Source organism: Rhinolophus ferrumequinum, chromosome X (assembly GCF_004115265.2).
Source record: "Rhinolophus ferrumequinum isolate MPI-CBG mRhiFer1 chromosome X, mRhiFer1_v1.p, whole genome shotgun sequence".
Classification (NCBI taxonomy): domain Eukaryota; kingdom Metazoa; phylum Chordata; class Mammalia; order Chiroptera; family Rhinolophidae; genus Rhinolophus; species Rhinolophus ferrumequinum.
The window spans coordinates 111,823,784-111,837,403 of NC_046284.1; the positions used below are offsets into that span (position 1 = coordinate 111,823,784).

At 43.3% G+C, this 13,620-nt stretch overlaps 2 protein-coding genes across 10 annotated transcripts in view; both read left to right on the forward strand.

Moving 5' to 3' along the window:
* The window catches only part of SH3KBP1 (SH3 domain containing kinase binding protein 1), a 322,980-nt gene extending 321,407 nt beyond the window's left edge, over positions 1–1,573 (forward strand). For 6 of the 7 annotated variants that reach the window (XM_033112681.1, XM_033112673.1, XM_033112686.1 and 3 more), the window contains one exon: positions 511–1,568. In XM_033112681.1, the coding sequence (XP_032968572.1) occupies positions 511–552 (42 nt within the window). In that variant the 3' untranslated portion in view covers positions 553–1,568. Of the gene's footprint in view, positions 1–510 lie in introns of all 7 variants that reach the window. The other variant, XM_033112693.1, reaches the window with a different exon arrangement.
* An 8,012-nt stretch (positions 1,574–9,585) lies between these two features.
* Positions 9,586–13,620, forward strand: part of MAP3K15 (mitogen-activated protein kinase kinase kinase 15) — a 120,626-nt gene continuing 116,591 nt past the window's right edge. For all 3 annotated transcript variants that reach the window (XM_033106905.1, XM_033106889.1, XM_033106897.1), the window contains exon 1: positions 9,586–10,075. In XM_033106905.1, the coding sequence (XP_032962796.1) occupies positions 9,727–10,075 (349 nt within the window). In that variant the 5' untranslated portion in view covers positions 9,586–9,726. The remainder of the gene's footprint in view (positions 10,076–13,620) is intronic.

A 13,620-nucleotide genomic window follows, 5' to 3' on the forward strand; every position in this document is an offset into this window, starting at 1 on the left:
TCCAACTCACCATTACCAAATGGCCAAAGGGAGACTTCCAGCTTTCACCCAGTTGGTGCCCTAGGCGGTAATTAGGACCCATGCTGTTTAAAGAAAGGATAGGTAACTGCTTGTCATCACTGTGGGGGTGCTGAGAGACACCCCCCCACCCTGGGCCCAACCACAGCTGCCATCCAACACTGCCAGGTGGTCCAGTGTGTCACGACAGCCTGCTCTGCCTTCTCGCCAGGAAACTGGAACAATTGCTGCTTTTGACAAATTTTGGGTACTGGTAGCGTGAGAATTAAAACAGCCTCCGTTTCCTAGTGCATTGCATCTGTGTGCCTGTTCTTTTGGGTTTATGTCATTTGTGGCATTGTTACCAACTTTAAATTCAGATGTCATTTTACCCATTTGGCCCTTAAAATTGTCAGGTTGATTGTTTTCTTTCAACCAGGTTGGTTATCTTTTAGTTTCTGTCAAACCAGCCAATTCATTATGATTTTGTTGGCTCTTCTTTTTCCTTTATAGATGGAAGTTAATGACATAAAGAAAGCTCTTCAATCAAAATGAATACTTGATAAATGAAATGTTGCATTATTCATCCTGAGTCTAAGACTCAAATTGTCCGCCCCAGCCAAAATAACCTTGTGCCAAAAGATTAAAGATTTGCCTCAATATGTCCCTGTTTGAAAGATTAGCACAAAAGTCTTGATAGCACAACACAAATTCCATCCAAGAGGAGACTACCCCATGGTCTAGTCCTGGGTCTGGCACTGGTTGTGACTTACACAGAGCAAATTGTGCTAAAGGCTTTTTTTACTATGAGATCTCATGTGAAACGAAAACTCAGGCAGTTTAGTCCATAGTGGTACTATTTTGATGATATTTTCCATTAATAAAATGTAATTTCAGATTATTCGTTTACAAGCTTTATAATTTTATGATTTTTTTAATCGTGTTTTGTCACAGATTCCCCCAGTATTTGTATTACACATAGTCCGGAGCGAGCGTCCCGTTCTTTTGCTGCAGGTGGAAAGCTGCCTCGCTTTATGTCCCCTCTAGGAGTCTATTACATATGCAATTTTAGGTCCAACCCATTCTTCCCTTGCCAGCAAACCCCACCATCCTGAGATCAATTTTAGCTTATATATGATGGTATATTTACAAAAAGAGAAAGAGAAAATCTGGTATTTGCAATGATCTGTGCCTTCTTTTTACCATCCTCTTGATTGGAGCTTTTGTGATGCAGCTACCATGATTCAAAAAAATAAAAAAAATAAATTTAAAAAGTTTGGGTTTTTTTTAGCCGCTTATCAAAGTCCACTAGAGGCCACTGTCTTCACAGCTTCTATCCCCTAGCCAAAGGTCCTCAGAGGAGACGGCTGTGAAGCTGCGCGTGCTCTGTGGTACCAGCTGCGACTTTTAAGTTCTCCTAGTTTTAGGTTGTTCATGCAACTAGAAATGTCACCCCTGCTTGATTTTTCATCAGCCAAGTAAAACCCCTGCTTCCTGTCCTTTGCACCTTTTGCGTGAACAGAATATGCGTTATTAAAGCAAAAATAAATAAAGTAAAATGCAAATGAAAACAAGGGGGGGAAGTTGTATTATTTCCTGCACTGGGTTATCCGTGTGTGTTATCGTTTAAACTAGTCACATAATGTCATTTGCCTCACTCTCTTGTAACCCCTTCCTCAGGTCCCAGGGAATGGGGCGGGGGGAGGCTCTTGTTAAAGTATAGCCATTGGATCTTTCTGGCATTTATGGAATTGCTTTTTCCATCCCAAGGAAACTGGTGTTTGCTTGTCCGCTTTATCTTTGTAGCAAATGAACAGTTCAGCCTTAGACTATATAACTGTTTTCTCATCCTTAGCTGAAATAAGGGGCATACTGTATTGCAAGATTGTTTGGGGATTGGGGTGGGGGTGGGGTGGTCCCTTAATGGCCCCTGAAGATGTTTTATGTGTTTCTAAAAAAAAAGCTGCTTTGTCTATTTCCTGAGTTTTAGAGTGAACTACTAAACATTAATAGATTTGCACAACCACGAAGAATAAGAGCTGATAATACTGAAGGAGTGATGCAAAAAAAAAAAAAATATCACCACATATTATTGATCATTGGAAGTAGTATAAGCAAATGTCTCTTCCTTTCTCTTTCTCCCTTTCTCTTGCCTATATACTCAGCTTTGCTGCTTGAGGCTGCTACTTCCTCCAGAGTATTTATAGAGCCCAGACACCTGTTCTTCCAGGGTTAAGGAAGGGAGTTAAGGGAAGGGAGTGTATAAAGAAAGAAACCTCCCATCCTTCATTCCCATGTCTGGCATATTGCCTTTTCAGCAGCCTTGCTCTCAGTGTGCTTGGGGCCACGAGCGCCAAGTTTCCAAGGGCAGCATAAAACATTCCCGTACCCCTTGACTGTTTTAAGCGTTTCTGTGTTAAACTTGAAGGCTTCAGAGATTTTCCACCACCTAATATAAGAATGAGGATTGGATTCTTTGACGTTTGGATTTCTCATTTATTCATCATGAAAATCCCTAATGATATAGTTTTATATAATGTGTATACAGACTAGGATTGTTAATAACTAAATTAAGAGGTTGGAGTGCCCTTGTGGGGCACTGGTGACCTGGAATGTAGAGGGCTGTCACCTTCCCTTTGTAGAGGCCACTGGCTTTCTTTGTAGAAGGAGAGGGAGAAGCAATTCTAGAAGGAGAAGTTGGGGTATCCAGCTTCATTACTGCCCCTTGGGCTAACCAGCAAGAAGATTCTACATCATGGAACTGGACCCGCCACTGCCTGAACAGCCACCATCTTTACGCTTTACAAAATGGACCCGTCAAGAATATTGAAAAGCTTGAAAGTATCACTTTTGAAACAATTATTTTGCATTTAGCATGGACTCAACCAGCATCTATGGAGATTATTTTTTTTGCTTCATTTTCTAAAGTTGTATTTAGAAAAGTCTTAATTAAGTATTGTGCTTTGTAATGAAGATGATTAAAATGAAATTTTGTGAAAATATTTTTGGTCAAAGTTGTCCTGGTCCAAGAGGAATGATTTCTTGGAATTCAAACCATTTTTGTCCATTTTACACAATTTGATTACTCTTATAGAAATGTCTTCAGAGGACCTGGGATATACTGCAGCCCACACACACACCTATCTTTCCGAAGTGAACAGAAATAATTCATTAAAATTTGTGGCTGTGAATTCCATTTTTAAATTGTTGAATGTTACATTCATATTTAAGCAGAAAACTCTAGTTAGGTCTAAATTCTTTTTTAATGTAAAAATTATTAAGTTATCATTCAAATAATTGTGTAAAGCCACTTTTATTTATACAGAGCCCTCTAGACAGCATACTCAAGTACATGATTTGTTTTCTCCCATAAAGACAGCCTGTATCTATTACCACGTGTGTGTCTTTGGTTACTAATGGTGGGGTTTTATTTCCTTTCATAACCAGTTCCTTGATGGGAAAAACCACAGGGTGTATAATTTATTGCTCACAGTTGCCACAGTCTGTATAAAAATAATCCCTAGGTCCTATAAAGGCCTTTGTATTATAACCTGAGGTCATCATGGTCTCCGTTTTTGTATTAGATTAGGTTTTAGTCCTCTAGTTATTTTAGCACAAATTAATCTCAGGATGTTTTAGCATGCAGAAGGCTTGGTGAAAAGCTTGCTTTCTTTGGTTTTATACAAATGAGAACTGTAACAAAGCAACATGTGCATGGGTGATCGGTGTTCAGCATGGCTGATCCCGACAGAGAGAAGGAAGGCATGGCGATTATGACCTAAGCCTGGGGAAGAAGACACCATTCCTAAAATTAGCTCTAATGAGGGAACACAATGGCCAACACAGAGAAAACTCTTTCCCAGCCAAAAATAAATATTCATCGTGGTGTAAGGACAGAGAAGGGGGTCATGTATCATAAGGTGGTGACCCATCACTGTCACTCCTAATTCTGTCCCTGGGTCACTGAAGCTTGGTTTCCCAACACGTGGAGTAGAAGGCGGCCCCTGAAGCCCAGGAGGATCCATGAAGTAGATGCAGGTCCCTGAGGGTGGTTTTATTTCATGCCTTTTTAATTGATTCCAAATTGGAGGGGCTGTGGGGGGGGCAGCCCCTTTCTGTATATGACAGTGTGTGCTCATCATGTTTGTGAATTCAGAATCCACAGTAAACTAGGCTATTCCTTTCTTCTTGTTGGAGCAACAGGTGGTAAAAATATTTCAAGCAAACAACAGAACAAGGTAACCTAATAGGTTGTAGCTAGAATTTTCTGAGGAAAACAAACAGAAAGAGAAAAACACTGAATAAAAGAAGAGTTGAATTCCTGGAAAACCAGTTTCATGCGGCAGTTCTCATTAAGTGGTAAGACGTTTAGTTACATTATGCAGACACAGCGATGTATTTAAGTCCTGAATGCCTCCCTTCCCTTTCACCCCTGTAGAATGTTACTAGTAGTTCTCCAGAAAACTAAGATTTGTTGGCAAGCCTTGAGCTCTTTGATGGAAAAGTGCCTTGGAAATGCAAAACTTCATTATAGTTTCTATTAATTAAAAACAAAGTTTTGAGGGGTTTACAAACCAATTTTTAAACTAACCAAGCTGATAAGACCACCCTGAAGCCAAAGAGAAAAACCATGAAGAGATCAATAACATTTCCAAGGTTATTATTCCCCAAAAGAAAAACAGATGTCGTAGGAGAAATGGGGTGGATTCTCTTCAAGCTTCATGATTATTTCCTAGCCTGAATCTCAATCTGAGAGAACTGAGCGCTTGGCTGGGGCTGAAGCTCTGCTGTTGAATACTCAAGGGAGGTAGGTGAACACGGACTGGACACTTGTATGAAATGCCCACCAATCCCCCTGCGTGGGTCCCAGGAGCTGCTTAAGAAATGTTCTCGTTTGCTCTCAATACGGGAAGACTCCTTGGAGGAAGTGAAAACGGAATAAGGAAAAAGACATGGATTGAGAGAGGGAGAAGACTCAGAGGGAACTTTAGGCCTGGAGGTAGAACTGACCTACTTTTAAAGGAATGTAGTGCTGAGATTCTGGGAGGGAGGAGGTGAGGAAGGTGAAATGGACGTGGAGCTGAGGGTGCGGGCCTTCGAGGTGAGGGGGGCCCTCCACGCGCTAAGCGGGTGCCTGTTGACAAGAGTCCTACCAACGAATCTCCTAAGGTTTGGAGAATCAGGGTTAAGACTGTGGACTCCAATGTAGAACCCAGTCACCTTAAGTATTTTTAACTAATTTATATATATTTTTCTGATTATGAAGCTATTAGGTTAGTGCAAAAATAATTGCGGTTTAAAAGGTTAAAAGTAATTGCAAAAACCGCAATTACTTTTGCACCGACCTAATAATATCATACCCAAAGTAGAAACTAAAAATGATGAAGAGACAGGCAGAAATTATCCTAATCTCATTCAGATATAGCCTTTAATTATTTTGGTGTCTCATAATGGAGGTTATTCTGTGTATATAGTTTTGTAGTCTGCTTTTTATGCTTACTATGATCATTTCTTTGTCGTTGATTTTTTTCACAAACATGATTTGTAATGGCTGCATAATATTCTGCCTACAGATATGCCAGAGAGCATTTAACCAGTCTTTCTTGAATATGTTTCTTACGATGTGCCGGACACCATGATAGGTGCTGAATGCAACGTGCTCCTGTCCTCATGGAGCGCAAATGGGGGGAAGAAGACAGGTAAGCAGGCAAGTCTTCCACAATCTGAAAACAAGAGCACAGAGAGAAGTCCAGGGGCTTTGAAATTGCAGAGGAGAGGTGGCAATGGAGCCTTGAGGGTGGGGAGGTCATGGAAAGAAGGGCATTTTGGCTAATTCTAATTTTTTTTAATATTATAAAGCTGTGATGAACATCTTTGGGCATAAATCTATGTCCCCATTTCTAATTTATCCTTAAGATAATTCCTAGCAGTGGAGTGTGAGTGTGAATTACCTGAGATTTTTAGCAAAAATATTTTTTACCTGGTTATAAACATAGTTGAATCAACATTAGTATACAAACATGACTAACCACCCATCTGCCTCTAAAGTTGTATTCTCCTAAACCTTGCCGGTGGTCAGGTCTGGATCTCTTCCTTCTGGCTAGTCACTGCTCAGATGTCACCTCATCAGAGAGGGCAGGCATGCAAAGCAGCAGGAAAATATGACCCACAATCAGGAGAAAAATCAATAAAAATATCCAGGAATAAAAAAGATAATAGTATTAGAAGACAAGGACGTTCCAACAGTATTTTAACTATATTCCATATGTTCAAGAAGGTAGAAGGTACATGTGGGACAAGAATGGGCCCCTACTGGGTGTCACCAGTGGGTGGTTGATTTAGGGGTGACAGAACTGTCAGTTCAGAGATTGCGTATTCATGCCTAATGACTTGTGGTCTTTCCATCCCTACCTATCTATAAGTAACACTCTTGCTTGTTCCATCATGTATTCCATCTCTAGTGTGTCTTAGAGGAAAATAACTTACAATTTTTAAGACATTTTCTGAAGTCCACCTTTTTCTCACAAGCTACGAGTACTTGCTTACTCATTATGTATATTTAAAACATCCTATGAGTTTCACTTGTATTTCATAAGCTAGTACTTCATGTACAATCTATGCTTAATAGTTCTGATGAGTTCCATCCATCCTATTTGTTTTTCTTGTATTTTATGGCATATTACAATAATCTATGTCTATACAATACTTATAGCATCTATACACAGGTACATCGTCTATAGCTCTCTCTCTCTCTCTCTCTCTCTCTCTCTCTCTCTCTCTCTCTCTCTCTCTCTCTCTCAGTATCTGTATCAAACATGACAGCAGGGACTTTGGCTGTGTTGTTCACTATGATAGCCTCAGCACCAAGACAGTGCCTGACACATAATAGATGCTCAATAAATCCTTGTTGACCCGCAATATATGTTAAAGATTTTCTACCAAATACATATAATATTGTGCAACGTGGTTGTTTCTCTTTTGTCACTATTTGCTCTTGGCCCTTAGGTACAATAAAAAAAGTAACTAAGCAATACTCAAATGGCAACTAAAATATTTTTTACAAGGTTGAATGAGTTAAAGAACTAACTAGTTTGACCACAGTTGGTATGAATAACCAGCCTGAAGGAAAATAAAGGAAAATGCCTACATTTAGTCTTGCTCTGTAGCTACAGTGCCTCTACTCTAATGATCAATCCACTGTTCTAGTCCAAATGACACCTCTTTGTTGGGGCAAAGTGGTTCCAGGAAGTGCGCTTAGTAAGGGGTTAGAACAGAACAATTGTTCAACTAAACAGAAAAGACTAATCCAGCATTTGGCAATTTTCTCCTCAGTGGGGCTACAGCGGGGTAGGAAGGACAAAGAGAGAAGGGGCTGGGGCCTGTCTCAGGTGTGCAAATTACTACTGGAGACAAGGAGAAGGTGGGCTGTGTGTGCCAACGCCACCTACAGGGAATGTGCTTGTTAGCTGGGTAAATGCTGGGCTCTTTATTCAGCAGGATTTGTGTTTAGAAGAGGATATTATTCAAGAGAACTCACAGCTCCTGTATGTCTTATTTAGTCAGCGGTCCCTAATGAAAGATGGAAGGAACACGGGATGATTTAAGTGGGGGTAACAGCAAGACACTGGCAAGCGCTGTGAAGTGGGCATGTTTGCCCTTCTGAAGGCTGTGCCACTCATCGGAATAATCTCTGACGAACAGGCACATTAGAAGAATTACTATTATTATGCATCACAAGGTTACAAAGAAAATGTGTCCTTTGTATAATAGCATCATATTTAAAACAAATCTTAGAACAGAGGTATTGCAAGTTTTCCCAGCTTTCCTCTTCCCAGTTCTGGTCTGTGTGATTTTACAGATGTCCTCAGAGCCCATTTTCCATTCATTGGCCACAAAAGAGGGTACACATTTAATGTCATTTGTGAAGTTCCTAATTTCTACCAGGACTCGAATTAGGGCAGGATTTCTTCAAAGATTTATACTGGCAATTTCTGCTTTTCGCGGGAGTGGGGTGGAGGAATGGACTGTATCATCATCAAACCATGAAGAAAAGCCAAATGTTGTTTTATAAGGTAAATCCTATCTGGATTGTGTCAAAATGGCTTGTGATGTGCTGCGAAGGATACCATCAAGAAAGTGAAAAGACAGTACACAGATTGGGAGAAAATACTAATATTTGTAAATCACGTGGCTGATAAGAGACTCGTATCCACAATATATAAAGAACTTATACAACTCAATAAGCAAAAGACAAATACCCAGTTTAAAAATGGGCAAAGGATCCGAATGGACATTTAGAAGTTATGCAAATAGCAAATAAGCCCATGACAAGATGCTCAATAGCATTAATCATCAGGGAAATGCAAAGCAAAATCACAGATACCACTTCACACCCACTAGGGTGGCTATAATAAAAAAGACAATAACAAGTGTTGGTGAGGCTGTGGAGAAATTGGAACCCTTGTGCACTGCTGGTGGAATGTAAAATGGTGGAGCCACTTTGGAAAACAGTGGCATTTTCTCCGAAGGCTAAACATAGAATTGCCATATGACCCAAAAATCCTATTCTTAGGTATATACCCAATGACAAAGGAAAACCTCTGTCCACACATTGTATGGTTCCATGTATATGAAATGTTCAGAATAGGCAAATCTATAGAGACAGAATGTAGATTGACGGTTGCCTAGGGCTGAGGGGTTTTGGGGGTAGGGAGCGTGGAAAGTGACTACTAATGGGTACTACGTTTTTGGGGGGCAGGTGATGAAAATGTTCTAGAACTGATTGTGATGGCCGCTGAACTCTGAATATACTAGAAACCACTTAAATGGATGAATTGGATGGTTTGTGAATCATATCTCAATAAAACTTATTTAATATGAAAAACTAAAAACCTTGTGACAATATCCAGTGCATCCTATCTTTAAATATAAGTACTACCTGCAGTGGTAATACTACTTTTTACTAGGTGGGCCTATGATTGTGAGGTGGGTAAGATCCAGAGTAAAGATTCCTGTGAGTTCATAGCATTTCATAGGTGGGACAGACAGCCTGTGTGGAGTCTATTTTCCAAGCAACTAAAATGTGTTGCTGTTCCATCCCGGTGCTTTGTCAAGCTCACAGTGAAAGGAGGAGCAGGTCTCCGGGACTGCTCAGGAGGGCCATGCTGTTAGCAACTGAGGATAAGGAGTGCAAAATCAGAGGCCTTTTCAGTAAGCACCTTCTCAACTCCATTCTGGATTAAAACTACATCTCTATTTAGTTTGGAATTGAATAGTTTACACCCAACCGGCGCTTTGCGAGATTTTTTTACTCTGTTTGAAAAGCCTCAAATTGTTTTGAGAAAAACAAAAGTGGGTCAGGCTGGCGAGATGGCAACCACAAAATCCTGAAATTCACGAATCCGCCCCCCTGGGGCGCTGCCTGGGGGAGGCGGCAGGGGGCACCCTGCCGGCTCCTGCCCCTCCGCCCCTCCCAGACCTCCCCGCGCCCTCCGCTCCCTCTGACGTTCTTAGCCCCCGCCTCTCTCCCAGGCCTTCAAAGGGCGCTCAGGGGCCGTGGGGCTGGAGCTTCCGCTCGCAACCCAGGGGTCCCGCTGTCACCTGCCCGCTGCGGGACCTCCGGCACGCGCTGGCCCTCAGCTCTCCAACCGCGCCCCAGGAGCAGGTGCCGGGACTGCCTGTGGCCTTTTAGTGGAGCGCAGCCGCCAGGCACTAGCGCGGAGCGGCCACATGGAGAGCAGCGGTGGGATTCCCCCGGCTGGGGCGCTTGGGGCGGCGGCCGAGTCCCCACAGTGCCCGCTGCCGTCCGGGGGCGAGGGCGCGGCGGGGCTGGCGGGGCCGGGGGAGCCCGAGGCGTCGGCCGAGAGCGCTGGGGGTGAGGGCGGGCCGCGGCGGGCTCTGCGGGCAGTATACGTGTGCAGCGAGAGCCCTCAGGGCGGCGCGGCCGGTGGCCCGGAGGTGGGGGCGCGACAGTGCCTGCTGCGGGCCTGCGAGGCTGAGGGCGCCCACCTCACCTCTGTGCCCTTCGGGGAGCTCGACTTCGGAGAAACGGCCGTGCTCGACGCCTTCTACGACGCAGGTGAGGCAGGTGCCCTCTTCACCTCCACCCCACTCCTGCCTGCACCGGTTCCTCCCCCTCCTAGCACCCTCTGACTCTTTCGACAAAGTCACTGCCTGGCCTTTGGGGGAGGGGAGAGTGGGCAGCATTGTACTCTTTTACAGATAGTAAACCAGAGGCCACGGTCATTTACACCCGTTTATTATGCTCCAGTCTCCTTCAACATCAGATGACTCAAGAAACAGCCTATAACCCAGACGATGCTGAGCCCCTCTCCCCACCAGTGACCCAACTTTGACTTTTTCACTTCTGCATGTCCCTTACAGCAGTGGGTCCCCACACTGACTACACATTCGAATCACCTGGGGAGCTTCTAAAACTCCTGATGCCCAGACTGTATCCCAGACCCATGCCTTCAGCACCCCAGACCTCCGATTGTTTAATGCTTCCCAAGTGGCTCCATTCTCGGCCAAGGGTGGGGATTGGTGTGTTACGTGTGTGCGCGCTTCTTAGAAATGTCCCATTGTTCTTTTGCACACTTTAATTCCTGTCCCCAACACACATTGATGGTGGGGCTGTGCTCTACCACCAGTGTGACAGATTTTATCCCATAATGCACAAGCATTCGGAGATCAGGGTTTTCCTTCGTTGCTGGAATGGAACTCTAGGTCTCTAAGTTCATTGTAATATGTGTTGCCATAAAACCCAGCCTTAAAATCAATACCTTTGGTTGACAAGAGTTTCTCCAGGTGTGGAGTGGACTGTTGTTTGGCTCTTTCCCTTACCATCCCTTTTGGGTCTATGTGACAGGCCTCTAGCACTTTGGGTGACGTTCATAAGTATTGTTTTCGAGACAGTGATTACCTGGGAGTCCTTGTGTCTTGGTTTCTCCACTGGTCAAAAGAGTAACAGTGCCTACCCTAAACCTGGAAGCATATGGGAAGGTAAACCAGGAGTTTCTTTGACACACCTGTCACACCATCCTGAAGTAGTCAGCCAGGTTTATCACCATTCATCCTTTGTCCAAGGTACACTGATCTGTTTTCTGCAGAGAAAATCCTCACCAGCTGGAAGGGGGGTGGGGTGTCAGGCTTGTTCAAACAAGTCGTAGCTGAGCTGGCAGAAAACAGTCTTGACATTTCCGACCACTCTTTAAAACAACATCTTTTTAAAAAGTTGTTCAGGAGCCCACTTCACCTGGAACGCCTTGACCACTCGATTTTCTCGTTCTCCATTGAAATTGGAGTTTGAACAAATGCTTCTCTGAACACTTCAATGTCCCTTTTGCCATTAGGCACAACTGTAGCCTCCTGCCTGCTGGTGTCAGCTCTGAAAAATTGGTATGCTATGGCTTTGCATCTCTGGGGTGGTGTGGTGTGCGTGCGTGACAAGCCATCATCTCCTAACAGGACCTTTCTTCTGGTTGGGTGTGAAGGTTCAGTCAGAAATCTTGGGCTTTCAGAGGTATGCAACAGGCACTTCACCTGTTCTTGCTCTGGGTCCAGATTGCCCAGAATTTTTTATTGCACCATGTACCTCCTCTGCTTGACCTCGGCCTGGTCTTGAATAGATCATTTCTCAGTATATCATTTTAACTAAGGTTCTTTTCATAGGTTTGATAAAGGCTATACACATCTCCAATAAGAGGGTTTATGGAGTAAACAGACGATACCCCGTCCCCACCACCTCTTCTGACTTTCTGATCTCTACCACTCAGTTGTTTTTGCATCGCCACCCAAGAGATACCGGTCTGTCACTTCGGCTTCTTTGTAAAAGTTCTAAAACTACTATGTCCAGTATGGTAGCCACTAACCACAAGTGGCTATTTACATTTAAGCTAGTTAAAATGCGATCAAATAAAGCTAGTTCCCTATTTGCACGTTTCAAGTGCTCAACAGGCACAGTGAAGAGAGCATTTTCCTCATCACAGAAGGTCCCATTGGACAGTGGTGTTGTAGAAAAATGCTTGTGGGAGAGGGGAACTATTGACCTTTCCCAAGTGTGTTTTAGGGAGGATCACATAACAGATGTGAAACTTAAGCACTTCCTATCTCGTGGTCTCATAACAAGTCAGGGCTGGGGTGGGCTGTGCCTTCCATCTCTGTGTGCAGGTTTGTGTGGTCCTGTGTGGGTCTAAATCGGAGAGTACGTATCACCGGTGCCTGGATGATTTGATGGGCTGCGGCAGAGCCCCAGGCAGGCCTTCACCCTAAGCAAGAAAAGTGGAAGCTGTTGTGAAAGAAAACTGCCATGGGCCGTGAAGGGGGTGGGGGAGCAGCTCATTGGCTTTTTTTTTTTAATTGTGCTAAAATATACATAACATAAAATTTGCCATTTTAACCATTTGAAGCATGTGTTTCACTGGCATTACCTACATTTGCACTGTCATGCAATCATCATCTATATCCAACTCCAGAACGTTTTCATTATCCCAAACAGAAACTCTGCACCCCTTAACAATAGCTTGCCATTCCTCCCTGCCCCCCAGCCCCTGGTAACCACCGTTCGGCTTTCTGTCTATATGAATTTGCCTGTTCTAGATACTTCATGTAAGTAGAATCATACAGTATTTGTCTTTTTGTGTCTGGTTTATTTCACTTAGCATAATGTCTTGAAGGTTCATCCGTGTCGTAGCATGTGTCAGGATGCCCTTTTTAAGACTAAATGATACTTCATTGTATGCATATACCATTATGTTAATCCATGCATCTGTCCATGGGCATTTGGGTTGTTTCCACCTTCAGGTTATTGTGAATAATTCTGTAATGACCATGGGTGTACAAATATCTGTTGGAGTCTCTGCTTTCACTTTTTGGGGTATATACTCAGACGTGGAATTGCTGGGTCATATGGTAAGTTTTTATATTTAATTTTTTGAGGGATGTCTCATTCACTTTTAGCAGAGGCGGTGGCCATCTCTGCGTGCCTTTGGCCCATAGAAGTACCAGCTGTTATTTTATTGTTTTTTAGCATCCATCATGCATCTTCAAAGATGAGAATCTTGAATTCGGTAGAACTATCAAATTCAAGTGAGGGTCAGTCACTTGGTTACTTCCAGTATTTGGAGAATAAAACATATCGTTTTTTTCCTAGAAGAACCCCCTTCTTCTGGATATGCCTTGAGTCCTTTTGTTGAAGTGCCCATTTCTCCGCTTGAACAGAATCCGTAGTCACGGCTTCAGCTAACTTTGTGTGTGGAGTGTGTTTACACAGAGCAGCCCCCTCTCCCTGTTCAAGTGCGTGCTGTGTCTCCCTCCTGAGGGTTCTCAGTGCCTGTGAACCTGTCAAAGACCGAGACATCCTGCAGGAAGGAAACCTGTCTAACTCTGTCTCATGCTTTCCCAAAACACTTGACCATGGAAGCTCTATTCTCCTTGGATGCTATAATTGAATACACTTATCGTGCTATCAAATCTTAAACAGATCTGGTCCAGTAGAATACAATACATTTATCTCCTGGGAGTACACCGTATTATTGATGTTGGTTTACTCTCCATTTAGTCTGCTGGTTAGTTACTGACCGATCTAAGGGCCTCCACTTATATGCTATTTGCAGCCTTCTTGCC